At 44.2% G+C, this 27323-nt stretch overlaps 1 protein-coding gene across 1 annotated transcript in view; it reads right to left on the bottom strand.

The window, feature by feature from the left end:
• Positions 1-1292: 1292 nt before the first annotated feature.
• Positions 1293-27323, bottom strand: part of NUP88 (nucleoporin 88) — a 362163-nt gene continuing 336132 nt past the window's right edge. Inside the window, exon 17 of the mRNA XM_078679698.1 lies at positions 1293-1533. Within this exon, the coding sequence (XP_078535824.1) occupies positions 1470-1533 (64 nt within the window). The 3' untranslated portion in view covers positions 1293-1469. The remainder of the gene's footprint in view (positions 1534-27323) is intronic.

Here is a 27323-nt window from a genome sequence, read left to right as displayed (position 1 = left end):
TACTCCCGATTTCTTATTGTTAACAACCACTTGCACTAAGGGCTCTGCATACAAAAAGCCCAAAAATTGGGCCAGAATCCCATCTTAGCCAAGACTGCAAAAAGATACGGCCACGCTATGGTGTCGAAGCCCATCGTTGCCTCTAGCGAAACCACAATTGTAGCTTCATGGATCGTGCCCTGGTGCCCCAATACGCCATGCAGTCTCCTCAAGTTTAGTGCTGTATTTCGGTGAGGCATGAAGCCAGATTGATACGGGTGCACTAGATTGCCTATCACTTGAACCAGACGTCCGGCTAGTAGTTTTGTGAGTATTTTGGCTCAGCATTTAATAGGGAGATGGGCCTGTAGGACGAGCATGCATTTCTGGGCTTGCCCATTTTGTGTATAGTGACCAATGTAGCAACCCTTTGATCTTGGTGGAGCAGCCCCGATTCACAGCTTTCTTTAAACATGGCCCACAAGTGTGGAGCAATTATATCCGGCTTCAGCTTGTAAAGCTTAATCGGCAGCCAATTGGGGACCAGAGCTTTACCTGACTGGAGGTTTCTAATTGCTTGGGGAACTTTGTTGTAAGTCAAGTCACTATCTAGCAAGTCTCTTTCATCTATGGCCAGGGCGGGGAGCTTTATGTCCAAAAGCAGGGCTTGCAAGTCCCCTTCTGTAAAGAAAGAGCTCGCTTGAGAGATAGAGCGATAGTAATCTGCAAACTCGTTAGCGATCTCTTGCGGATCTGTTATTACTTCCCCTGAACCCTTTAGTAGTTCTGGAACCAGTCTGCTTGCCAGCTCCTTTTTATCCAGCTAAGCCAGTAACTTTCCAGCCTTGTACCTCAGGTCAAACAGCTCTGGTCTTTGTCTCTGCTCAATGACTTGGCCATGTCAGTTGCAGTGATTTATATTCATCTCTTTTAAGCTTCAGGGCATGAAGTCTATCTTGTATCTCTGGTCCCTCATTTTCTTCCTCCATGAGGAGGATTTCATCTTCTTTGAATTGTTGTTTTGGTGTCAAACAATTTATAAAATCTTTCTTTTTTTCTAAATTAGAGTGGCTTTTTTCTTCTGTTGTGTTTTCATTTAATTACTGTTTAAGTGCTACATAAATAGGTTAAGGCTGACTGTTTTTGTCCCAAACTACCAGAGGGTCAAGCACAGATTAAGTTAGTGACTGTTTTGGTTGAGCCTAACAAGGACGGTGGCTGTTGCTTGAGAAGGGTTACCACTCCCCTCAACCAACAGCACATTTTCTCACAGGCTTTATATATAAAAAAATACACCTATCCATTCCAAAACATTTGTTTACAGTGAAATTTACACTTTTATTTTATGTACAAAGAATTTTTCAGTTTACATAATTTTAACTGCATGCATCCTTTGTGGTATTTAAAAAAATACTTTACATATTCTTTTATGAAGTACTCATTCATATTTAAATAAAGAAAGACAAAACATAATAAACAAAATTGGCAGGTTAGAAAGTCACGTGGTTTCGGATGTCGTTGATCTGTTTTACCATTGCTTGTATGTGTTCTCCCCTATTAAGTAAAGAAAAAAGAAACATTTGGTTTATTTGAACTCCCAAAGACAAGAATATATTCTTCATATACTTTTATTGATTACCAATGTGAGATTCCCTTTATTGAAATTGCCATACAGAGTATACAAGTCCCTATATGAAATTGCCATACAGAGTATACAAGTCCCTATTTTTTTTCACAATCACTCATCCTACCAATCAGTAACGTAATTTGAACAGTAGTTGTTACTGTGTCGATATTGCCTAAACACCACTTCACAGCCCTGCTGCTGAACTGGTAAGAAAACAACCTAATACAAGAGTTGGCCAGAAATTAGGTAGAGTACTAAAAGTAAAAAAAAGCTTAATGTTATACTTGCTTGTGTTTTTCTATTGCATGTTATGGTGGGCTTTTAAGTGGGCGGGTTATATGGGCGTTTCTGAAATTAATTTGATCAACACTTTTTCCTGGAAGCCTTACATGGCATACGGACCCAAAATAGCTTACTTTATGAGGAACAACAGCAATGGAACTTAACTGTTAGCTCCGTCTGACTTTGCTATAAAAAAAAACAAAAAACATTATGGTCTAGCTGTTCCACGTTATTGAGGAGGTGAAGCTGAGGAACTGTCATGGCGATGTAACTGAATTGTGTTGGACCTACAAACAGTTTATTCAACAATTAATCTAAAAATACATTACAGGCATATTATGTTAAAAGGGAAATTGTGATGGGCAGACCTAGCCATGATTCAAGATGACCATGTCTCTGAGGCAGAGGGTGTCTTGAAGTGGCTGGCCACCTCAGAACTGAATTGGTGCACTTTTAATGGGGATACCATCAGATCTCTTCCCAAACTTCTCTTGCGATTCTATCCTCGAGTGGGGCCGACTCACGAAGGGAGACGTGGAGTTGGGGTAGTGGCCTGCTTGTACCACTGTGCAAGGTAGAGGTGAATACACTCAAGAAGGGCCAGATTTGACTGCAGGGATAGGACTGGTAACAGTGCCTTTGAGGATAGGATTAAAAGGGGCCCGGGAAGGGTGTCAAGAGTAGCCGTAGGTAACTTCATCGCCGGTAGGCAAACAACAGCCCGTAACCAAAGGATGCTTCAGAGCTCAGCATAGGGTGGGGGGACAGACAGACAGACAGACAGACAGACAGACAGACAGACAGACACAGACAGACAGACACACACAGACAGACAGACACACACAGACAGACAGACACACAGACACACAGACACACAGACACACACACACACACACACACACCCCCCCCACACACACCCCCCCACACACACCCCCCCACACCCCCGCCCCCCCCCCGCCAAGGAGGTACAGCGCTGGGTGGCATCATAATACCAAATACATCTGCAAGCTCATATATCAGGACTGAGTGCGAGAGGTCTCCAAACAATCCTTTGAGCCACAACTAGCTCCTTTGACATGATGAGCTGAAGGGAATGCGGAGAAGGCTTATTTGAGCCGCATAGGAGTGCCACAATAAAAAGAGTATGACAATCGGCCAGAGGCATCCGCGGACAAAGCGAGCTTAACACCAGGAGAAATGGCACTACTCTGCTCCACCAACACTGTCCTCTATTGCCTCTGCGGTAAAAGCAATAGAGGATAAACTGGGCTGACTCACAAGTAGGGAGGCAAGTGCAGAGGGACGAAGGTGAACTGGATAAAAGAGATTAGAGCAGTAATCTGTTACAACAAACTCCTGTAAAGGGCTGGTGCCCTTTAGAGGCACAGCAGAAGGGACCCTTAAATTGGATGAAAAAATAGAGCAGCTCAATAACTTAAGGATAGGATCCCTTCTAAGTGTTCTGGGTGTCCCTGCAAACATCCCATCTGAGGTTCTAATGGAGAAAATATGTAAAGTATTGAAAGAAATGCTGGGCGCTGAGACAAAAAAAATGACATGTGGGCAACCTACTGCTTTCCTACTAAACCCCAAAACAACAGGTTTGGGAGACGACGTAATCTTAAGCTCACTAACAAAAATAAAGAGATGCAGTTGGGCTGCTGTCTGCTCTTATTTCTCCCTTATCTGAATCCTGAGACCTTGGCAAAAAAAGGCATCCCTACTGAAGATCTAGAAGTACCGACAAAGAAGGCTACAGAAATATCTACTGGCTTCCCAGCCCATATGAGAGCAACATTCAAAGGAAAGGATTATGTTACTTACCCTGTAAGCATCTGTTTGTGGCATGTAGTGCTGTAGAGTCACATGTTCTGCATACTCCTGCCAACTAGTGTTGGGTCTAGAGTTGTGCAAGTTGTTTTTCTTGGAAGAAGTCTTTCGAGTCACGAGACCAAGTGACTCCTTCTCTTGATGATACTGCGCATGGGCAGACTCCTTTGTTAGATTGTTTTCTCACAGGGAGTGTAAGAACAAGGTTGTCCAATGCTAAATGTAAGTGTATCTCATATGTATGTAATGAAAAACAGGTGTCTGGGAAGGAGGGAGGGCGCATGTGAATCTACAGTACTACATGTCACAAACAGATGCTTACAGGGTAAGTAACATAATCCGTTCGATGGCATGTGAGGATGTAGATACACATACTCTGCATAGGCTGTAAAGCAGTCCCTCCTTCAAAGCGGTTGCTAGTCTGTGGGAGTTGCAGTAGTTTGAAAAAGGGTATGCAGCATTGCCTGACCTAAACTGGCTTGTTGGCGTGCTAAAACATCCACACAGTGGTAAATGTGTGTGGGGTAGACCATGTAGCTGCCTTACAAAGGTCCGACATGGGAATGTTTCCTAAAAAGGCCATAGTAGCTCTTTTTAGGAGTGGAATGTGCTCTGGGAGTAAGGGGTAAAAGTCTTTTAGTCTTAACGTTCAACAATCCTTCTGGCTGTGCCTGATTTGGGTATAGCGTTGCATTTATGAGGTGGAGAAAATGCAACAAAGAGTTACTTTGTTTACCTGAGTGTTTTCGTTTCTCTATGTAGAACATGAGAGGTCTTGTTACATCTAGGGTATGAAGAGCTCATTCTGCCACAGAATCATAGTTATGGGGAAAAAAATGGGAGCTCAATGGATTGATTGAGGTGAAACTGAGAGACTACCTTAGGTAGAAATGTAGGATTAGTAAGAAGAACTAGCTTGTCTCTATGTATTTGGAAGAATGGTTCCTCTAAGGTTAAAGCCTGGAGCTCACTAACACGCCTGGGTGAGGTAATGGCAACTAAGAATGATAATTTCAATGAAAGAAATTGTAGGGTGCATGAGTGAAGAGGTTCAAAAGGAGGACCTGTGAGCCTGGTTAGAACAATGTTAAGGATCCCAGAAGTTGCTGGGGGAACAAGAGGAGGAATTACTCTTTTCAGACCATTCATGAATGCATTAATGACTGGGATTTTTAACAGTGAGAGATGCTGCCTATTTCGGAGATAGGCTGCCATTGCAGTGTGGTGTAACCTAATGGACGTGTAGGCTAAGTTAGCCTTTTACAAATGAAGTAGGTAGCAGATAATATCCTGCACCCTGGCTTTCATGGGATCAATTTGTTTAGGTTTGCAGTAGCAAACATATAGTTTCCATTTTCCAGCATAACATGCTCAAGTTGTGGGTTTTGTAGTGTAGTTCCTATATTCCCAATAGGCTCTGCGCATTGGAATAATATATCCTATAGATTTGACGTAGGACTGAGGTCAACTAGGTCTCTATCGAATATACTAAACTTAATTGTGAGGGCCAATTAGCTCAGGGGTCACTAGAAACTTTCTCGAATTCACAAGAAGGGATTAGTTTCTGACAACCGCATAAACATGACAACTTTGTTTACGAAGAATAAGAACATATCTCTCAGAGTCGCGGAAACAATAGATAAGTATTTCACTCAGTCAATCGTGCATGCTTCGTTTTTACAGACTTGCAGAGAAATAGAGAGACATGCGTTTTCAATAAAAAGGTTTTATTTAACAGTCTTCTTTCTCATGCATGAGAAGTGAACTGCTACAATCGTTATGCAGACTACAAAGTATAATGCGTACAGCGAGAATAGTATCATAAAATAATACTGTAAGAGCATTGTATGGTTTCTAAGCCATATAAAAATACATACATAAATACACAGGCTAAAATACTCAACTGGTGCTTCTAAAATACACCTATCCCAATGTACCTAACCTAAGTCTAGTACACGGGAGGAAGTAAGTATTGTGTAGCATAGGTTTTAGTTTACTTTGCCAAGAATCTGCCAACGTTTTCTCTAGGTTCTAATCAGCTCCATACCTTAGTTAGAATGAAGGAGGTCTGGTATCTCAGTTTCGGGACTCGATTTCCCAACACCCCGCAAGGGGAGCCGGAAACACTGGAGCTGGATTCTCGGCAGGAGAAGAGCAGCTTACTGATCAGTGCGTCAGCTGGAGAGTAGGCTTCCTTCGGCACTTGCTGTAGCGAGCCCTGTTGGGCAAGTAGATAGTCTAACTGCTCCGAACCACCGTAGTTTGCTATAGCAAGTGAAGGTATATTTATACCTTGAAGGTGTTTAGGAATGCCATAGTTTGAAGTAAAGTCGGGCATATGAACGTCAGGAAAGAACCCCTAGGGAATAGTTGTTCTTTGTAAAGTAACTGAGTTCTTGGACAAATCAATATTCAAGCAAGGCGAAGTCCCTGACTGCTTAAGCTGGTTTTCCAAGAAATCGTTGTGACGTTTGGAAGTAGCCATGCCTGTATTTGGGTAGCATGGGCTATGCCTAAATAAGGGTTTGATTTCTACGCCTATATAAGGGCAATGTGAATTGCACCTATATAAGGGAATGAATCAGGAAAATTCACTCTGAGCCTAAAACGCCACACAACACCCATTCCACTTTCTTATGTATGACATTACTAAGTTCTAAACACAGTAAAACATATCTAAACATGATGTGTTAAAAACCCACCCAAAATACCTAAAAAATGCATTGGTATTGGTTGTACACGAAAAGAGCATTTGTGCTGTACGCATTTAAAGCAATGTGTCACTCAAAGCATATAGGTTTACATTTCAAATGCAATCCGAATGAATGAATCATTTATGAAATGGCTCTTAAATACAGAAGAAAAAGTCGTGACCATTTAATGGCAGAATATATAAACTTCTTGAATGTGGACAAGGTCAAATATTGTCTCTTGGAAGTTTTTTCAAAGAATTCTAGTTCTCTATGAATAGTTCTACTTTATGCAGATTACTTTGTGCCAAAAAAGAAAAAGTACAAATTTGGAAAAACAAAAATTAATAATAGAAAAAAAGAGTTCCAAAGTTAGAAACTTTGTTTTGAAAAATTGAAGGTCGAATTCAGAGTCTCTCAGAAAACTGCGTGCCAACTCAAAAGTCAGTGTTATTGTTTGGGGAAAACATCAAGTCTTCTAAGTCTGTAAAGCATTTGTCTACCATTGTAGGTAAAAGTTGGATTACCTCGTTAAGAAGATCAATCGCACATAGATGTGAAGCATCGCCGTCAGCGTTAATCGCATTAGCAATGTTCGAATTGGAAGGAACCTGTATGCCGCTTTCCTCTCGTACCTCAGCAGTAGCATGTTGTGTCTGAGATCTCACTGAATGCCGTCATCAGGATTGTTAGCCGTTGGGGACAACACAGTGCATGAGCTGTTACTGGTCCAAGCAAAGTATCAACATCCGTTGGCAGGACTGATGGTAGTACAAGACAGATGTCTAACACACATTCTTCTCTGCATAGCAGGCATCGTAGAACAGGTGTGATGCAATCTTGCCATATTGGTCTAAATGACAAACCATGTGGTATTCAATCCTTTTAAACATGTTAATCCCAAAATTTGGACTATGCGCTCACGACACTTCATCACCAGTAGAGTGTTCTCCACGGTGAACTGGGTATCCCTGGTGATTCGGCTGGCCATATCGGAGCAGTAGGAGCAAAAATAGTATCCCTGCTGCGAGTCCCAAAAGGAAAGGCAGTCCGCCAAACACAGAGTGCACATAGTTTGGAAATATGCTTAGGAGTGCTTGAAAAGGTGGTAAGAGTCCCGAAAAAACTGTCTTAAATACATGTACAATACCACTCATATCAGACATGTTTAAGATGATACGACCTAACATTCCCGAGAAATGAAGAGGGCAATTTGTTGTTAAAAGGGCATGTACGCCTGGAGGCGTAGGTACGATCTGGAGGACAGGAGCAAATACAGGGAGCTTATCTGTCTGTATCATAAGCATATCTTTGATGCAAAAAAGGTGTATTTTGAGCGCAGGATTGACGCGGCAGGTAGTATGAGCAAGGACATTTTTAAAATTGTACAGGAGTTTGTTTCGCCAGCTTCTAGTACATCGACCTTGGCTCATACTGAAGCCTGGATTAACCAACTTAGTGATTTTTTCATTAATAAAATCAAACTCATTCAGGGTTCCTTTCCTGGCCCGGGGTTGAGCCCTGCCGCTGGCCTTTTGACATCTATGTTTCCATCTGCTGAGGAGGAAGTCACCTTGCTTGTAGCTTTCCCTCCTATCTCTCTTGCTGCCTCCATGGACTATCTATCTCGGTTGAAATCAGGTTCGCCGCTCGATCCCTGCCCAGCTAAGTGCCTGGGGAGAGTGGCATCAGCAGTTAATATACTGCTTAATCCTCTGCTAAATGCCTCCCTGATGTCAGGAGAGGTGCCCAAGGCCTGGAAGCATGCTCTAATCCTTCCGCTGTTAAAAAAAACATCCTTAGATCCCCTTGTACACGCGAACTATAGACCGATCTCCCTCCTCCCTTCTCTGGCCAAGGTGATTGAGAAGCACGTGCACCTCTCTATCTCTAGTTTCATAGAGAGTAATAACATTCTGCACGACTCTCAGTCGGGTTTCCGTGCTAATTTTAGCACGGAAACAGCTCTTCTCGAAATCACGGAGGCCATTCGAGAGACACTGGATGGGGGGGGGAAAGCCATCTTGGTCATGCTGGACTTGTCGGCGGCGTTCGACACCGTACCCCATGCCGCTCTCCTTTTAAGACTCTGGGAGATCGGCTTTCGTGGGACGGTGTGGAATTGGTTCAAATCCTTTCTTACCAACCGCCGGCAAGTGGTCTGGGCACCTCCGTTTTCAGCCGAAATGCCGCCGCTTTAGGTGGGGGTCCCTCAGGGATCTATCCTGAGCCCCACTCTTTTTAATATCTACATGGCCCCTCTCGCGGCGGTGGCTGAATCGTATGGTGCTCAGATCATTTCCTATGCTGATGACACCCAGCTTTTGTTCTCGTGTGGCAAGGGGGAAGACTTTGACAGCGGTCGGATTCGGGAATGCCTGGAAGCCGTTTTCAACTGGTTTCAAAGGCATAGTCTGAAGTGCAACTCAGACAAGTCCGAGCTGCTCTTCTTTGGCTGCCAGCCGGATTCGGGCTGGAAGTCATGGTGGCCCTGCGACATGTCTCCACCTGACACGGCAACACTAAAGGCGAAAAATCTGGGCGTCCTGTGTGATGTCGATCTTTCCCTTAGACCCCAGATCATCGGGCTAACGGGGAAGTGTTTTGGCATCTTAAAAATGCTGCGGAAGTTCCTTCCTTTTTTATCTCTCCAGCATAAAAAAACGATTGTACAGGCCTTGATAGGCTCTCGACTTGATTATGCGAACGCGCTCTATTCGGGTCTTCCGAAATACTTGATGGCGCGCTTGCAGGTCGTACAAAATTCGGCGGCCAGAGAAATCTTTGGATTACCAAAAAGGGCACGAGCTTCTGAGCTCCTTGCACAACTCCATTGGCTTCCGGTTGCCAAGAGAGTCACCTTTGAGATCTTGACGATGGCTTTCAAGGCGCTGCACCGGATCGGCCCAAGCTATCTTGGAAAGCGGATTGCCTTCTACGTTCCTAGAAGAACTCTTAGGTCTGCTCACGAGGCCAAGGCCGTGGTTCCTTTCATTAGGCGCACACGCATCGGAGGTCGTTCTTTCCGGTATTTAGCACCGCGCTGCTGGAACGATCTTCCCTTATCTTTGAGAACAGCTAGCAATCTGTTAGCTTTTAGAAAGGAGCTGAAGACTTGGCTCTTCTCTCTGTAATTGCTGCACGGGCCTTATGCATTGCTATGTTGTGTGTTCGTCTCTTTTTCTCTTCGCCAAAGCGCCGGGACACTCTTTGGAGTAGCCGTGCGCTATAGAAGAGCGGTTTTAACATAACATAACATATCTCTGCAGAATTCCTTGCAACTTGCAGATCATACGTCTCTTTGGCCGAGGTCAGTGGCACATTTTTCTGTAAAAGAATGGCTTTAATTCTGCTTAAAGTATCAATTCGTACAGAAGAGATGTTCAGTGAAGGCCATAACGGTGACTCCCGGTCTTTCTTGGTATTTGGAAACAATGCTTGCATACAGCAAGTGACCCTGGCTGACACAGTTACGAGATAGGGAAAACCTGGCAACATGCCACAGCAGCTGTGATCATTCAACATGAGGTAACTTCCATTAGAAAGTTGACCAAAAATTGGATCAATCACTGCAGCTGGTGAACCTTGCAGGTGGCAGGATAAGTTGTTGGAGAAACCATCACAGGCCCCGTGTAAGTTAATACCCTGACAAAGGAGAGAACCGCTTAGTGCGTTTTCACAATTTTTACCACAAAGAAACACTTCATTCCCCCACTCCAACATCTGTGTGTGTATGGTAATTCCCAGGATGTCTTGATGCATTCTTTACCAACCTTTCATATATGCCTGCTGGTATATGTTTTAAGCAATTCTGAAAATGGAAATTGTAACAGGCAGAGGGATTGTACAGTGTATAATCCATTCTGTGGCTGGTCTTTCAGTGACAATTAATGGCAAACTTTCCAGTTTTTCAATGCTCAGCACCGTATAATCTGCTCCCCTCTGTGCCAGTTTGATCTGTTTTTCAGTGAGATTAAATTCTGAAAACAGTGACGTAGCATTGATCAAACGCCAAGGTACATAGCCTGAATTAAGGTTTTGTAACATCCAGCCCAATAGCATGATGGAACTTAATTGCGAATGAGCATGTTTCAGCATGACCAAGTCCTGTTCCATTATGTCTATGGCTCCATTATGTCTATGGCAGAGGATACTATGCTGTCCAAAGAAAATATCCTGGACGACAGTCGTTAACCCATTGTCAACTACAGAGAGAGATTTCTCGAAATTAATACGATCAATTTCTCGTATATGTTCTGCAGTCTCTGCTTGCGTAATCTTACATGCTTCATTACACATGGCATAGATACCAGAGTATATAAAATGTTTATGACGCAGTTTAGAAGGTCCTTGTAAGAAGTCCCTCAGATCAGCGCCATCTTTAAGTAAAGATAAGTGTTGTTTTACTTCCTTTAGTGTAGGTTTGTGTAGCCACTCAAGGCACAGCTTTCCTACACTGTATGATGTTACTATTCCTGGATGCTGTCTCTGAACATATCTTGGGTCTGGCCTAGTGAATGTGAACGCTTGTGTCTTTTTCATGAATCTATCTTGACAGTTGTTTGTGTCTGTGGGCCAGATTAATCATTTTCTCCAATCTGGATCTGATCTGTTGTGATGCAAAATAGTATGTAGGTCGAAATCCCCCTCTGTAGTGTTGTTACTATCAGGTGTAGGTGTAGGTATGGACGGTTTGTTTAACTCCTTGATCTTGGCTAATCCAAGACAAGATGTCTGTTGGACAGTGTCATTCAAAAACATTATTTGCTCTGGGATGATGCAGGCTCGAAATAAGGCTTCCATCCCCTGCACTTGCCAATCTTTTGTGCCTCAGACAGTTTTTGTCTCAATGTTGTCTTTCCAAAAGTCGAAACCTAACGAAGATAGTTGAGCATAAAAGGCTGCAGAATAAATTTGCTTGGTATTTGTCAACATACTTTTTATTCCTGTCCTATTAACATTTTTAAAGTAAAATGATTCTGGATTTGAAAGATTAAAACCTGAAAAGTACGGAAATTTGCCATAAAATGTTTTTGAGCTACCCTTTGGTGGCGTAGGACAATGTTCCCATTGGTTATAAGTTAATACATTTCTAGGACTTGCAGATTTATGCATTATAACAATACATGTGTTCATAATCTGATGAACCTTCTAAGTATTCATGATTTGTAAATTTTGCAGACATTTTTAAGTCTGACATCATAGTATTAACAGTCTTGAAGTCTCAATCATCAGAAAAGGTACTAGATGAAACAAAGTCACTCAAGGAAATCTTGAATTGGTGTGGAATCTTCAACAGCTCCAACGGGCCAAAATTGTCATATTCAGTTCTGTCCCAAGCTATACCACCAGGTATAGGAACGGTTGTGATGTTCACTAATGACAAGTCTCTTTGTTCACAATGAGATGATTTGTGTGGCTTGAGTAGTAAGTTGATGTTCTTACTTGCTGTGTCCTTTTTAACATATCTTCCTTTTATCAGCATCCCCAAAGTTATTGCCAGAGTCAACCAAAGTAAAACAAAAATTACATCCAACACAATCCATGGTTAAACCAAATAAGTCTTTTCCAGGTGATGAAAAAGCTCTGTTGCTTGTTCTTTGAAAGTTCTTTTTGCTGGCGTTGTTTCAGGTTCGCTGGGATCCTCGGAAAACGTATCAAAGTTAATGAAATAGCCAGAGGCAGTTCTGTCAATTGATGGGATTGCATCAGGATTCGTTGAAATCTTTGGAACTTGATCACTTGTTACATTGGTATAGTCACATGCTATTTCATTTTAGACAGGCGTTTCTTGACAAACCGTTATTTGGGTCTCAAGAGGTACAAGTTCCATGGCTTTGTTGCATAGTCCTTTTCGCACTGCAGATTCTTCAAAGGCGATGAGTCTCTCAGTTTGAACCTCTTGGATAGTAGGTAGATTAGGGCGTCTGCTACATCTTTGGAGTCCACTTGGCCTACTACTTATGATCGGCCACATGATGTGGTTTGACCGGGTCGATGGACACAAACCTGTTCTCCTTTTTACCAGCAAGGGGCAGCAGTATTACTGTTCTTGATCCGTGGATGGCTAGGACAGGTACTGGTTGTCTGTAAGAAGGCCCAAATTCCTTCTTGTCCGCAATCTTTTCTCTCACCAGATCCCCAATCTTTGGAATCCAGACAGGCCTTGCTGGGACTGTCGGTTTTTCTTCAGTGGATGTTGGCTTCAGGAGTATGGTACTTTGTCTTGATCTTATTTCATTTAAGTCCTGCAAAACAACCAAACCGTCTTTGATATCAAGGGGTTTGTGTTCTACCACTGAAGTGTGACAATCAAGGTTAGGCACAATCATTCTTGTTCCAAAAAGGACTTCATATGGAGTGAATTCCCCTAGAGAACTTCTTGGCAGATTGTTAAGACTACATTGGACACTTATTAGATGTTTGACCCACCCATCACCCGAGCCGAATACCCTAGCCGTTATAGATTGCTTTATGTCCCGTTTTTTTCTCTCCACTACCGAATTTCCCTCAGGATGGAATGGACTAGAGTACCGCAATGCAACGCCTAATTTGGCCATGGCCTCCTTGTAAGCTCCAGAGATAACAGCAGGAACCAGGTCAGAATGTAGCGTGCCGACTGCGTATGTGCCGATAAAGACTCGCAAATCTTTTGTAACAGTTCAAGCGTCAGCCAAGTGCTGAGGCCACATCCAAATGAATCTCGAGCACGAATCCACTGCAACCATGATATATTTATAGTTACCATCCCTCTGTTAGTGATCACAGTGATCCAGGTAAATGCAAGCCAATGGTTTATCTGAGATTAACAGGGGCGTCTGCGCAGGACGTTTCACTGTAGAGACTTTCATCTTCTGGCAGATTTCCTTTCCAAAACATAGTTTCGGGTCTGTTTCCTCATACGCGGCCACCAGTATCTCCGTTTTAATAACGACACTGTGGCAGAAACACCTGCGTGTGCAGAGGCAAGCCCTTCATGAGCTGGTAAGATCAGTCCTAATCTATGTTCCATGTTTGGAATTGCTCTATCCCCCACTCCAGGGATTCGAGCAAAAGGAACATTATTTGCATCAGTTATGTATGAGTATTTGAGTGGAAAGTCTTTTGGTAATGTTTTACCACTGTCTATGCTTGAAGCATTGACAGCTAGCATTATTTCGCCGTCTATTTTCACTTTTGAACGAGTGATTGCAGCTACGAAAGCAGTTTGCACAGCAGCCTTCGCGGTTTCATCAGCCAATGAATTCCCTGCAACGTGAACGCCATCACGTTGATGACTCCGTGCATGAATCACGTGAATCTTTTGTAGTTCTTGTCGTAACTGAACTATTTGTTCCCAAAGCAACTTATGCTTGATTGTGCCACCTTTTGCATCTTTGAAACCGTTTTGAATCCAGTTTTGCAAGTATTCATTGTAAGATTGGAAGCAATAATATGAATCGCACACTATGAGTGTGGGGAACTCGCAATCAGTATTTTCAAGCGCCATCTTGAATGCCTGTAGTTCAGCTCGATGAGCTGTACAATCTCCTAGAGATTGTGTTTTAGTGACCATTGGTCGGAATTTGCCATCGCGCCAACGACCTTTAACGATCGCGCATGCAGCACTATAAGCTTGTTTACCCCCAATAGCGGGCTGTGTTGATCCGTCAGTATAAATTATACATTCATACTGTTCTAGAGGCAGAATTTCAGTAGGCAGAGGACATTCTTGTTCGTATTGTAGAAATTCTTGTGTTTTCAAATAAGGGTCAAAAACGTATTCAACATCTGTTGCAGCAAGAGAATTAACCCACTGTATCCATCTCAGATGTAAAGCTTTTGCATTTGGAATACTCGTTTTCGTCACTGCCTCTAAGGCAGGTACAGGAGTAACGACCATTATGCGCTTACCCTGTGCGAGGGCTCTCTCTTTTGCTACTGCAGTTTGAACCGCTGTCAGAATTTTCTTTGTTGAAGTGAATTTCATTTCTGCTTGTGTGTTCAAGTGTGATTTGTAAGCTATTGGTACTTTTTCTCCTTCGTTAAATGTTAAGTACGTGAATCCGCATTGTCCTGGAATGATTCGGATCACTAAGTTGCGTTCGTTTACGCGTGTTTGTAAATGTGTTGTTGCCAACATATCCGTTTGGACTGAACGCAAAACTTCTGTGTGTTTTCATGTCCAATTAATTGTTTTGAAATCAGGTTTGATTAATTCGTAGAGGTTTAACCCGTTCTGCGTAATTTAGAATGTAAGTTCTTCCGAAATTCAGGAAACCCAGATTCGACTAAGTTTTTCCTCGTTTTTGGAGGTTGGAGCAGTGCACACTTTTCTAAAAAGTTGGCTGCCAGGCTTTTGCCTTCACTTGATAACTCATATCCCAGAAAAAAGACGTTGAGGTGGGCAATTCTTGATTTCTTAAAATTGAATTTATACCCTTCAGAGGTGAATCCAAGTGTAATGGTATTTACTCTGTTCAAGTGCCTGTCCAAGTCATCGTCTGTTAGATAGATGTCATCGACATATGATAATGCCTCATCATCATAGGTTTGTAGTAACCCTGGACTATTCTTGAATCCCTGTGGGAGACGACAGAAGTGACACTGTGTCCCCATAATTGAGAAAGCGGTCAAATACCTACTTTCATGTGCAATGTTTTGACAGAAGAAACCGGTAGAAATATCTAATGTGGTTTTATATTTTTTACGCACAATGTTATTCATTAGTGCTGCACTGTGTGCATTTTGTACTGCAAATGTTTTGCAACAAGAGTTTAAATGTCTGTAATCCAATACCAGACGATATGTATTGTCTGGTTTGGAGACAGGAAACAAAGTATTGTTCATGGACGAGGTGCATGTTTCAATCACCCCTTGGTATTAAAGTTGATCTAAGATCTCCCTGACCTGTTTTTTAGCTCTTGCTTAACTGGATACTGCCTTTGTGCAGTTGGTTGAGTTTTCAATTGGATTTTATGGTAAGGAGAATCCTCATCCCATCCTACATGATTTTTGTATAATGCTGGAGTCTTTGGACTTCACATGTTCTTCCTTGTTTTCTGACTGTCCTCTACTTTTGGATTTCTGTGAGGAAGTCTGAAAGGTACGAGAGGAACGTGTACCAGTATCTTGATATCTATCAGGTTTTCTCAAATTATCTCTATTCCTGAGGTTATACCTCCTTTCAGAGGGCTCCTTTTGAGGAGACCTACCTCTGGAATGAGAACGCTTCTCTTTGGAAGTTTGTTTGCTATTCTCCCACTTCTTTTTAGGAAGAGTAGGAGTGTTTTTAATAAAAACCTTTAACTGTGCAATTCTACTAATCTTTGATATTATTTAGTAATTCATCGTCTGACTGATTCAATGTCACGATCTGGTCTGTAGTTGGCTAAAGCCAGCCATGTCACTCCTGGTCTACCTAGTGGACCGAGCCTGGTAATGTGATTTATATGTTTTAGTGCGCCTTCAAACCAGAGCGCATGCTCTTGGTATTTTAGTGGAATTTCAATATCCTCGAAAGAAATGTATTCCTCTGGTGGATCATCTTCTTTGTAGAAGTGAAACAATTTAGTTACTGGATTTGCTTCAGGGAAGATTATCCATGAATAGAATACCTCTGTTTCATGATATTCATGTGCCTCTATCACAAAAACTACCCTACCACCTCTTGCTGATAGGCCATTTCTTATACGTTTTATAGTGATGGCTTTCCTTAAATTTTCTAGAATGCTTATAGCATCCTCATCGGCTTCATTAAAGCCTGTTGTGTCAAAAGCTGGATCGACCGCAGCTCCACCGTTCTCGATAGTGTTGCCGTTGTTTGACATTTTGTTGACTGAAAGTTTGCAGAGCAAGTTTCAGGGAAACAAAGATAAGTTGTACAAGCTTTTGGAACACTGTATCCTTCAACGTTGAATAAACCAAAAACTAATACATAGGATTTTCGTCCTACTCAGCTATGGCGGATATTTTATCCTTTAACCCACTCCAGACGTCTATTGGAGCATTTTACGAGAAAAGGGGTCTCTGAGAAAAGCATGACTGAGTTACTTTAGTATTTAGCTTTAAATTAGTGCCTTACCAAACGTTGGGCGCCATGTAGTGTAGTTCCTATATTCCCAATAGGTTCTGCGCATTGGAATAATATATCCTATAGATTTGACGGAGGACTGAGTTCAACTAGGTCTCTATCGAATATACTAAACTTAATTGTGAGTGCCAGCTAGCTCAGAGGTCACTAGAAACTTTCTCGAATTCACAAGAAGGGATTGTTTTGACAACCGCAGAAACATGACAACTTTGTTTCCCAAGAATAAGAATATATCTCTCAGAGTCGCGGAAACAATAGATAAGTATTTCATGTAGTCAATCGTGCATGCTTCGCTTCTACAGAGTTGCAGAGAAATAGAGAGACAAGCGTTTTCAATAAAAAGGTTTTATTTAACAGTCTTCTTTCTCATGCAAGAGAAGTGAACTGCTACAATCGTTATGCAGACTATATAGTATAATGCGTACAGCGAGAATAGTATTATAAAATACTGTAAGAGCATTGTATGGTTTCTAAGCCATATAAAAATACATACATAAATACACAGGCTAAAATACTCAACTGGTGCTTCTAAAATACGCCTACCACAATGTACCTAACCTAAGTCTAGTACGCGGGAAGAATTAAGTATTGTGTAGCATAGGTTATTGTTTTCTTTGCCAAGAATCTACCAAAGGTTTCTCTAGGTTGTAATCAGCTCCATACCTTAGTTAGAACGAAGGCGGTCTGGTATCTCAGTCACGGTACTCGATTTCCCAACACCCCGCAAGGGGAGCCGGACACACTGGAGCTGGATTCTCGGCAGGAGATTAGCAGCTTCCTGATAAGTGCGTCAGCTGGAGAATCAGCTTCCTTCGGCACTTGCTGTAGCGAGCTCAGTCGGGCAAGTAGATAGTCGAACTGCTTCGAACCACTGTAGTTTGCTATAGCAAGTGGAGGCATATTTATACCTTCAAGGTGTTTAGGAAGGCCATAGTTTGACAAAGTCGGGCATATGAACGTCAGGAAAGAACCCCTAGGGAATAGTTGTTCTTTGTAAAGTAACTGAGTTATTGGACAAATCAATATTCAAGCATGATGAAGTCCTGGACTGCTTAAGCTGTTTATTCAAGAAATCATTTGTGACGTTTGGTACGGGTGGAAGTAGCCATGCCTGTATCTGGGTAGCATGGGCTATGTCTAAATAAGGGTTTGATGTCTACGCCTATATAAGGGCAATGTGAATTGTGCCCATATAAGGGCATGGATCGGGAAAATTCACTCGGAGCCTAAAACACCACACAACAATGTGTAGGCTAAGTTAGCCTTTTGCAAATGAAGTAGGTAGCAGATAATGTCCTGCACCCCGGCTTTCATGGGATCAACGTGTTTAGGTTTGCAGGAGCAAACACATAGTTTTCATTTTCCAGCATAACAGGCTCAAGTTGTGGGTTTGTGTGCAGGGTTAAGAATTGCCATACATTCTTGAAGTAAATTAAGCTATCCAAACTCTATGACCTCAGGAGTCAAACTGCTAAATTGAGAGGTTTAGGGTATGGGTGTCTGATTTGTCCTTGATTCTGAGTGAGAAGGTCTGGCCTGTTGGGGAGCTTCTCGCATGGAACTAATGAGGGATCTGGTAGTGCTGTAAACCAGGGCTAACATACCAGATATGGAATGAGAGGGAGAGATGGAAGAGCGCAGGTAAATATCCCTACAGAACTGATCCTACCTAACTGTGATGCCCTTGGATAATGGGTGTGGGTACCTGGAGGAAGTTATTTTTTTGGTGTGTTTTTAGCTGTGATGAAATAGTCTATTTGAGACAAAGCAGCACTTTTGAAAGTAGGGAAGGAAGACTTGTGGGTGGAGTTCCCACTCGTGGGTGTGGTGGTGAAGAGCCCAGTTCCAAATGGTCTGAGACAGTTGAGAAGACCCCACCCCCCTTTTTTAAATAAGACATGGCTGTCATAGGACAACCTTGTACAATAGGGGAGGAAGGGAAGACTTTAGTGCTAGGAGGACTGCCTGAAACTCCAAGTAGTTGATATGGAGGGTTTGATGTTTGGCATCCCACAAACCTTGTACAGTAAGGTCTTGCAGATGGGCACCACAACCGATCTACAGTGCGTCTGAGGTGAGGGACAGGGTACAGAAAAGGCTGCCCTTGTAGCAAGTTGTTGGTGCTCCATCATTGCAGAGAATGGTAAGTGGGGCAGTCTATCAAAACTAGATCTTCGAGGTGATTCTGACCACTGGCGAACTAGACATTGCTGCAGGGAATGCATGTGCAATCTTGTGTGGGGAACTAGGGCAATGCAAGAGGCCATCATTCCTAACAGACGCATGACGGTCCGAACTGCGAGAGTTTTGTTTGGTTGGAACTGTAGTAGAGTTACCTGAAAGTTCTGAACTCGAGCAGGATTGGGATAAGCTAGTCCTAAATGTGTGTTGAAAATGGCTCCTAAGTTAGGTTGAATTTGGAGAGCTTGAAGGTGAGACTTGAAAATATTTATTGTAAACCTATGTCTGTGAAGTAGATCCACTGTCAAATGAGGGTTGTTGACACTGGCGTTGGGTACTGGCAAACATTTGAAATACTGCAGTGCTGTGGACACCCCAAATTGTAGAACTTCGAATTGGTAATGTTTGCCTGTAATAAAATAAAATCTGAGGCATTTGCGATGTGCAGGGTGTATTGGTATAACATATAACAAAATAGACATCCTTTAGGTCCAGTGTTGCCATCAAGTCGTCCTATTGGATAAGTGGAATTACATCCTTTAGAGTAACCACATGGAAATGTCCCGATAGGATGTTTTGATTGAGGAATCAGAGATCTAAGATGGGACTCAGTGACCTGTCTTATTTAAGAACGAGAAAGTATAGAAAATATACCCCTGATCCCTGCTAATGAAGCGGGACAGGTTCTATAGCCCCTTTGAGAAGAAGGGCTTTAATTTCTTGTTTGAGAAGTGAAAGGATCTTGTGATAACCTGCGAGTGAGAGGTGGAATGTTGGGTGGTGTGGTAATCAGATCCGGACAACAGCATGTTGGATAATGGCTAGTACCCATTGTCTGTGACGATGGATTCTCAGACTGGGTGGAAAGATTGTAGACTTTCAGAACAACCGTCAGGTTATCTCTACTCTAGAGCCAAGATAGTAGACCGCGATCCCACAACTGTGGACTGCACGGTGCTCGCCTGGAGACGCTTAGCCGAGGCCATGGGAACGCCATTTCTCTACTCACCTCGCATGACCCTGGCGCATGACCCAAGACTGAGTGTAACTTGTGAAGAACTTGGCCGTAAAATGCTTACGAGGCTAGCAATTCACACATGGGGAGACCTGTATTTCCAGGGCAGTTTCTGCACATCAGCGCAACTCTTTGGAGATGTTACCCCCTCGGTCATGGATACGTTTCTGTACGTGCGACTGAGACAGGGCGTCAGGGCAGTTACTCCCTCCTTTCCAGATGAACCGGATACGGTGGCGCCCCTTCATGCCCTGCTACAGTCAGATAACACGAAACATGTTGTCTGCATGCTTTACAAACACGCACAGGTAGCCCCATCCCCCCCTCTCTTAGAGCGAGACGAGAATGGGACGGTGATCTAGACATACCACTGTCGGAGGAACAATGGGAAGAGAGCTGCTCGCACACTGCCGCAGTGACGGGTAACACACGCCTCAGACTGGTCCATTATAAATTTCTACACCGACTCTATTACACCCCGGCCAAACTGCACCGCTTTCGCCTCCGAGATGATGACCGTTGTGTGCGTTGCAGGAGAGAGGGGGCGGACTTCTTCCATCTCGCGTGGACGTGTCGTGCCGTGGAGACTTTTTGGGATGAGGTGTTTGCAGCCTTGTCGGACATGGTAGGCACGACCGTGTCACCATGCCCGAGGATTGCTCTATTGGGGCAGGCATGTCCTGCCCTGCAGGCTCACCGTAAATTTTTTGCGCTGGGCCTCCTTTTGGCGAAACGACTGGTGGCGTGTCGGTGGGGGAGAGGTCGTGCCCCCAAATTCAAGACCTGGTTGACAACGATGACCACATGGCAAGACCAACTGTCTAATTATGCTGAGCTTTTGCCGCCTAAATCAAGGCCCAAAGACATATGGGGTCCTCTTACGGTGTACCTTCTCCGACTTCAGGCCAGTACCCAGGCCGAGGACGAGACTGAGCTACAGGAGGGCACCTCCGCGATACCAGACCCTGACAGCACCCCTAAGTGAAGTTACCTATCACACTCACCTCATTACATATGCTAGGCACATGACGTGTAACACTATACGTGGTACCCTATACCAGAGCTCTTGTAATACTTTACCATCACCCATTATACCCCTGGGATATCAGTGTTATACATTTCACACTAGCTGCAACGGTTGCAACAATGATGAAATAGTCACATTTCCTGTTTCCTAGATGCGGTCCCCTAACCCTAAGGACATACACTCAGCATGACGTACTAATAAACGACACATAAGTCTAGTTCAATATCTATTTATTAGTCATACCCCTCCCCCTCCATGTTCTTTGGATTGATTCACCAGGTGCAGAGAACATTAGGTTGGAATATTGTGCCTGCACAATAGTCAAGGATACAACACTAGCGCTCCGTGCCTTACGATCCTTTCTTCACATACCCGGTATGGTGGCCACACAATGGAGGGGAACAGTTTGCACTAGGCCTACAAGTTTGTTGGGCTTAACAAAAGGTTAAAAGTAAAGTAAAAATAAATAAATAAATAAATAAATAAAATCGAGAAACCTCAAGCATTCACAGTTTGGTATGCCTAACTCTCTCCATCATTACAGAATGCATCCTTACGCAGCTCACAGTAGCCTTATTCGCGGCCGGCCCGGATGGGTTGTAGGCGGCTTGCCGTGTTAGACACATGCTTGCTTTCTTCTTTTTTTTTCAGTAAAGGATTTACTTTAATGTCACTGACGAAGTTGCCGGCCTGCGATTCCAGGTTGTAGGCGAATAAAGCTGTGTAATTGTTATCTGCCTCAATAAAGGTTTTTTAAAAAAAAAGATTGTAGTCTTTGCCTGACAGGTGGGGGGTGGTCGTGGGGTTGGGTAGTCAATGCTTTGAAGTGTGTTTTGCTCCGTGGGTGGAAGCACCCCTGCCCCTTTCCTTGTTGTTTCCACCTCTAAAGGAACCTCTAAAATAGCCCTTAATGTAGGCAGACTGGCCTTGTTTTTATTGAGATGTGAGGGCGTCTGTGGTGGTGGATTAATATGAACCCCTGTAGCTTGTGCGATGAAAGGATCCTCTTATGAACTATGCCGACGACTCCCAAATCATCTTTTCCCTATCCGAATCTTGTCCTCATTCCCCTTCGTTACTCAAAGACGGACTTCCAAACATCCTGAACTGGATGACAAAAAACCAGTTAAAACTAAACAGCGACAAGACGGAGATACTGGTCCTGGGAAAAGATCAAGATCTGTGGAACTCCGCACACTGGCCTGACCAGATGGGCGCCCTTCCTACTCCGGTGACCCACGCTCGAAATTTGGGCTTCATTTTGGACAATTCCCTATCCACGAACCAACAGGCCAGTAAAGTAACTGGCCTATGCCTCACTATAGTTAAATGGTTGAGGAAGATCCTATGGATGCTGCCTTTGTCCACGCAAAAGACCGTAGTCAATGCCCTCATTACATCAAGGCTTGACTACGGCAACATTCTGTACCTGGGCGCAAACAAATCTGTAATCGGCTGACTGCAGATGGTGCAAAACGCAGCAGTTCGGCTACTATGCAATATTCCCAAGAACTCCGGAGTCTCGAACCATCGGCGGAAACTCCATTGGCTCAGGATTGAAAACAGAATCCGCTTTAAAGCCCTGAACTACATGTTCAGAATTAAAGCAGGTGCACTAAATATCTTCAAACCCTCGCCTATCTTTACAGTCCCAAGCGAAACCTTCGGTCGCAGACGGCAGCCTTTTTCTGCGTACCGAGATTCAAACGGGCGAGAATAGGAGGCAGATCCTTCGCCCATCTGGGACCCTCCCTTTGGAACACGCTCCCTCCCTTCATTCGGAAGGAAGAAAATTACATCAGATTCAGAAAGCTTGTTAAGACCTGGCTATTTGAACAATAATACTCAATAGCCATTTCCCCCTTTTTTTCAGTCCTCATACTAGCTGTGTCTAGGCGCCGGGAAACCCTTTTTGGGTAGCTGTTGCGCCCTATAAATTGAAAAAATAAATAAATAAATAAAAAATCCTCTAGGAGTTGTTGTGTGTAATGCTCCTATGGCCTTAGCTGTGTCAGTGTTCTTTTTCATTTCATCAAGGGCAGTGTCTACTTGTGAGTCAAAGAGATGCTCTTTGTCAAAAGGTATATTTAGTACTACCTGCTGGATCTCTGGTTTGAACCCAGAACACCTAAGCCATGCGTGTCGTCTAAGAAGCACGCTGGTATTAACACCACTAGCAGCTGTAACCACTGCATCTAGCACATCTGATGGAGCTATTGGTAATGCCTTGACCTTCTGTGACAATTTGTTGTCCCCTTTGTGGTTTTCCTCCAGGAGGCATCTTCAAGAGTTCTTCCATTTCATCCCAATGGACTCTGTCATAGCGAGCTAGAAGGGCTTGAGATTTGGCAATGTATTCCAATTATTAGCCGCCCCTGCCTCAACTCTCTTCCCAGCTGCATCTATTTGCGTACTCTCCTTTTCAGGAGGCTGAGTATACCCAGTAGCCTAACTGATAGCACTGTTACGAGCCGTAGAGGCAATTATAGAGTCAGGGGTAACTTGACCCCTGATGAAGAGTGGGTCAGAATGAGCCGCATTGCATTTTTTGTCCACTCTTGGGATGTTAACTCAGGCATAGACTGGCTCTTTAAAAATGTCCTCAGCATGCCTCATCATGGATAAATACTGGGTGTCTCTATGTGTGGAAGATAGGGGGTTCTACAAAAAGTCCTGTTATAGGGACTCTCTTTGCAGCTTACCTTTGTGTAAAGTAGCTGCCGTAGCAATTACTTTTTGAAAAGAAGTGGCGTGCTCTGGAGGGGAGGGATGAGGGGGATATAGATCCGGATCGTTGGGAGTAAGGGGATCAGTGTTGTACGCATCCCATGGGTCAGGATCCCCTAATGGCTCTTGTCACCCCCCAACATCTGTACCTGGTGACCCTGGATGTGAATCATCACGTCGGTAAGGTGTAGGAGGGGAAGGAGGGGGTGGTGATGGTAGAACGGGGTTTTATGCTCAGCACCAAGGCAGATATGGTAGTTTGCCAGCTCAATCCCAAAAGTAAGTCTCAGTCCGAAGAGGTCGATGCCGAAGGCTTGTACTTGGTATCAGTTTTCGATGCCAGGCCAGGGTGTGGGGCATCGAAAACAGTCTTTCACATCTGACCATGGCCTGGAAGTAGTGGTGGTCCAGGAACCTAGTATGAGAATGTTTTGAGGTCTGCTGGGGTATTGGAGCAGGGTCAGGGGTTACTGTAGGGAACGCTATGCTTCGCTATATCAATTTCCACTTCACAGTCGGAGCTTTCATCAGCAGAGAAGACGCCTTGGTTGTCCTCCGAAGCTGGCTCCTACTAGGCGTGCTCCTCGCCGAAAATATCAGGGGTTTCATCTACGCTTCTGCAAGACATTCCCATCGACGCGCCTTCGATCCGAAGGGTTTCTTGGTCGCAGACGGCCTCATGATGGTCCGGTGATGATTGGTGTGCGGATATTTCGCGCAGTAACGTGTGCAAATTCTGAAGGGTGTGTGTTCAATCAGAAGGGCATCCTCGATGGAAACCAGTAGATGCAGGAGTAGGCCAGATTAGGGCAGCACCCCAAAGGGCATTCGGTAAAAGCCTGAAGCACCGAAATTCAAAAGCAGCACAAATAGTGAAAAGAACGATCAAAACAATACAGTCAAAGACAGTACAAGAACCGAAGAATCCTACCGAATGAAGTTGAAACACGGAGCAGAAGCGCATACTGCCGAACCCGACGGCAGAGAGAACATCTAACAAAGGAGTTGATGCCCATGCGCAGTATCACAGAGAGTAGGAGTCACTAGATCTCGTAACTCTAACGATTTTTCCAAGAAAAACAACTTGCACAGCTCTAGGCCCAACACCAGATGGCAGTAGTATGCAGAGCATGTGCATCTACAGCCACACATGCCTTGAACATTAATATTCTTTCCTCAAGTAGAATCTGCGAAGTTCTCTCTTGACAATCTAGTGACAAATTATGGTCAATGACATCAATATTTATTAACAGTTGTTTTGGCTTGTGGGGTTCCTGGTGGCAGAAGCGTGTGGGATGTTTTTCAGGGTGGGGGCATTACTGAAGGAGGAACAAATGAATAAACATGTAAAGAAGTCTACAAGTTTAGTACTCATTTAGGGTTGGTCTCTCTATTATTCTCCTTCCACTTCCCAGGACTGCTCGGTTCTGCAGTTATATTAATGATGAAATATTATGGGTATAATGAATAGTTCTAGATGTAGGATTCTATTGGTGACATTTGTGAGTGATTCAGGGAGCCAATATGTGTTTCGTTGATTGTGATGGCAATAACGGCAGCTGACCAAAAAACAGATTTAAACATAAAAGGGCAATTGTCCTGTGGGGGGTCAAGTCCTGCAGGCCACGAAGTGGCTGTCTTAATCAATCACTAAATTATATATAATGCGTGGCAAGCCACCCATGAGGGTCTTGAGGCACTGGAGTTGCTTAATGCTGCATGGTGATCTGCTCATTCGAACAGCCAGGTCATGAGTCCTTTCCTGAATTCCTAGAGGGATAAGGTGGTCCTGAGATGCAGGAGAAGGTTGTTCCAAGTTTTGGCTGCCAGCTGTGAGAAAAACATCCGCTGCTGTTGCCTTGGCAGATCCGGGGTTTACCTGCGAGGAAGAGGGAGATAAAACATAAGTGTTAGGTAGGTTGGTGAAAGGTCATGTGTTTGTTGATGTATGCTGATACTTTGGTCTGCAGGGTTTTGTGTGCGCGGGTCAACATCTTGAACTGGCATCTCTTCTGGATCAGGAGCAAGTGTAGCATCTTTAGGTGCGGTGTGATGTGTAGGTTCGTCTACAGAGGTTGAAGATGAACCTTGCAGCTGAGTTTTGTATTGTCTGTAGTCTTCAGGAGGAATGCGGTGATTCCTACGTGGTGTGTTTACGTAGTGTGTTCCCGTAGTCCAGCCTGCTAGTGATGAGGGCCAGCATGAAAGTCCTTCTGGTGTTGACTGGGAGCTACCTGAAACTCTTGTGGCGCCTACATAGGAGTGTGGAAGCAGGTAGATGAGACTGTGTTTACCTGTTTCTTCATAGGTAGCTTGCTGTCTAAGAAGATGCCGAGGTTGCGGGTGTGGTCTTTAAGGGCGGGGGATGGGCAGCGCAAGGTATTGTTACCAAGGATGAGGACTTCCGTCTTGTCTGTGTTGAGCTTGAGACAGTTGTCCTTCATCCAGTCGGTGACGTTCATCATGCATCTGTGGAAGTTGGCTCAGGTGGTTGAGGGGTCTTCTGACTGCAGGAGTATGGGGGTCTTCAGCGTAAGAGATGATGTTGAGTCCGTGCGATTCGACTGTGTTAGCCAGGGGGGTCATGTACATGTTGAAGAGAATGGATCTGCGTGATAATCCTTGGGTGACACCACAAATGATCTTCTTGGGTTCCGAGGTGAAAGGTGGGAGACTGATTCTCCGGTTCTTCCTGTGAGGTATGAGGCTATCCATTTGAGGGCATCTCCTTGAATACCGATGTGGTGGAGTCTGTTGATCAAGTTGTGATAGGTGTTGAAGGCAACTGAAAGGTCCAGGAAAATGAGGGCTGCTGTTTCGCTGCGGTCCAGAAAGGTCCTGATGTCGTCGGTGGCTGGGATCAGGGCAGTTTCGGTACTGCGACTGGCCCAGAATCCAGATTGAGAAGGTTCTAGGAGGTTGGTGTGTTCCAGGTGTTCGGTGAGTTGCTGGGTGATTGCCTTCTTGAGAACCTTCGCTGGAAAAGGGAGCAGGAAGATGAACCGGTAGTCTTCGGTTCTGCTGTGTCGGCAAATTGTTTTTTTTCAGGAGGGGCCTCACTTCAGTGTGTTTCCAGTCCTCCGGAAAGCAGGCCGAGATCATGCAGGTGTTCAGAACTTTCTTGAGCTCGTCACCAATCATCTTGCTACTGAGGTTGAAGTTGTGGCAGGGACAGGGATCCGTGCGTGATCCCGAGTGCCCGGAGTTCAAGATGGAGATTGTGTTGTCCCAATGGGTGAGCAGGTGTTCGGGCTTGTGTTCGTTGGTGTGAGCAGGCTGATACTGTTGGTGGCAGGGGGTTGGGGTTTAAAGTTTTCATAGATGATTGAGATCTTGTTGTGTGAAGAAGTCTGCCAAAGTCTCGCACAGTTCTTGGGAGGTAGTGATATCATTCTCAACGGCTGCGTGGCAGGACAACTTGTTTACGATGGCGAAGAGCTCCTTGCTCCGGTTTGTGCCAGCTTTTTTGTGTCTGCTATGGTGTTCTTCTTTGTTTCTTTCAGGAGGCGGTGGGACTGCTTGTTTGCTGTCTTGAAGGTGGTATGGTCTCATGTCTCTTTGCTAGAGCGCCACTTCCTTTCAAGTTGTCGGCAGTTGCATTTTGTAAATTTCAGCTATTCTGTGAACCAGCCGACTTTTCTGGCAGGTCCTTTGCATTTGGCTGGCTTGGTGGGGGTGATTGTGTTGGCGCATTCTGTGATCAACTGGGAGAAGTTCTTCGCAGCCGGTTCTGGGCTGGATGTTGTGTCTGGGAGGTGGGAGTTGACAAGTGTTGTTCCACTGGTCTTTTGATATCTTTTTCTAGTTTCTTGCGTGGAGCTGGGGGGGCATGGTGCCAGTGTTGGTAGGTGCTGAGATGGTGAAGTGGACGCTGTAGTGGTTGGTCCAGGTGA

The sequence above is a fragment of the Lissotriton helveticus genome, chromosome 3_1 (assembly GCF_964261635.1).
Source record: "Lissotriton helveticus chromosome 3_1, aLisHel1.1, whole genome shotgun sequence".
NCBI lineage: Eukaryota > Metazoa > Chordata > Amphibia > Caudata > Salamandridae > Lissotriton > Lissotriton helveticus.
The sequence above is the reverse complement of the archived record's forward strand: the minus strand, read 5'-3'. Positions and strand labels throughout refer to the sequence as shown.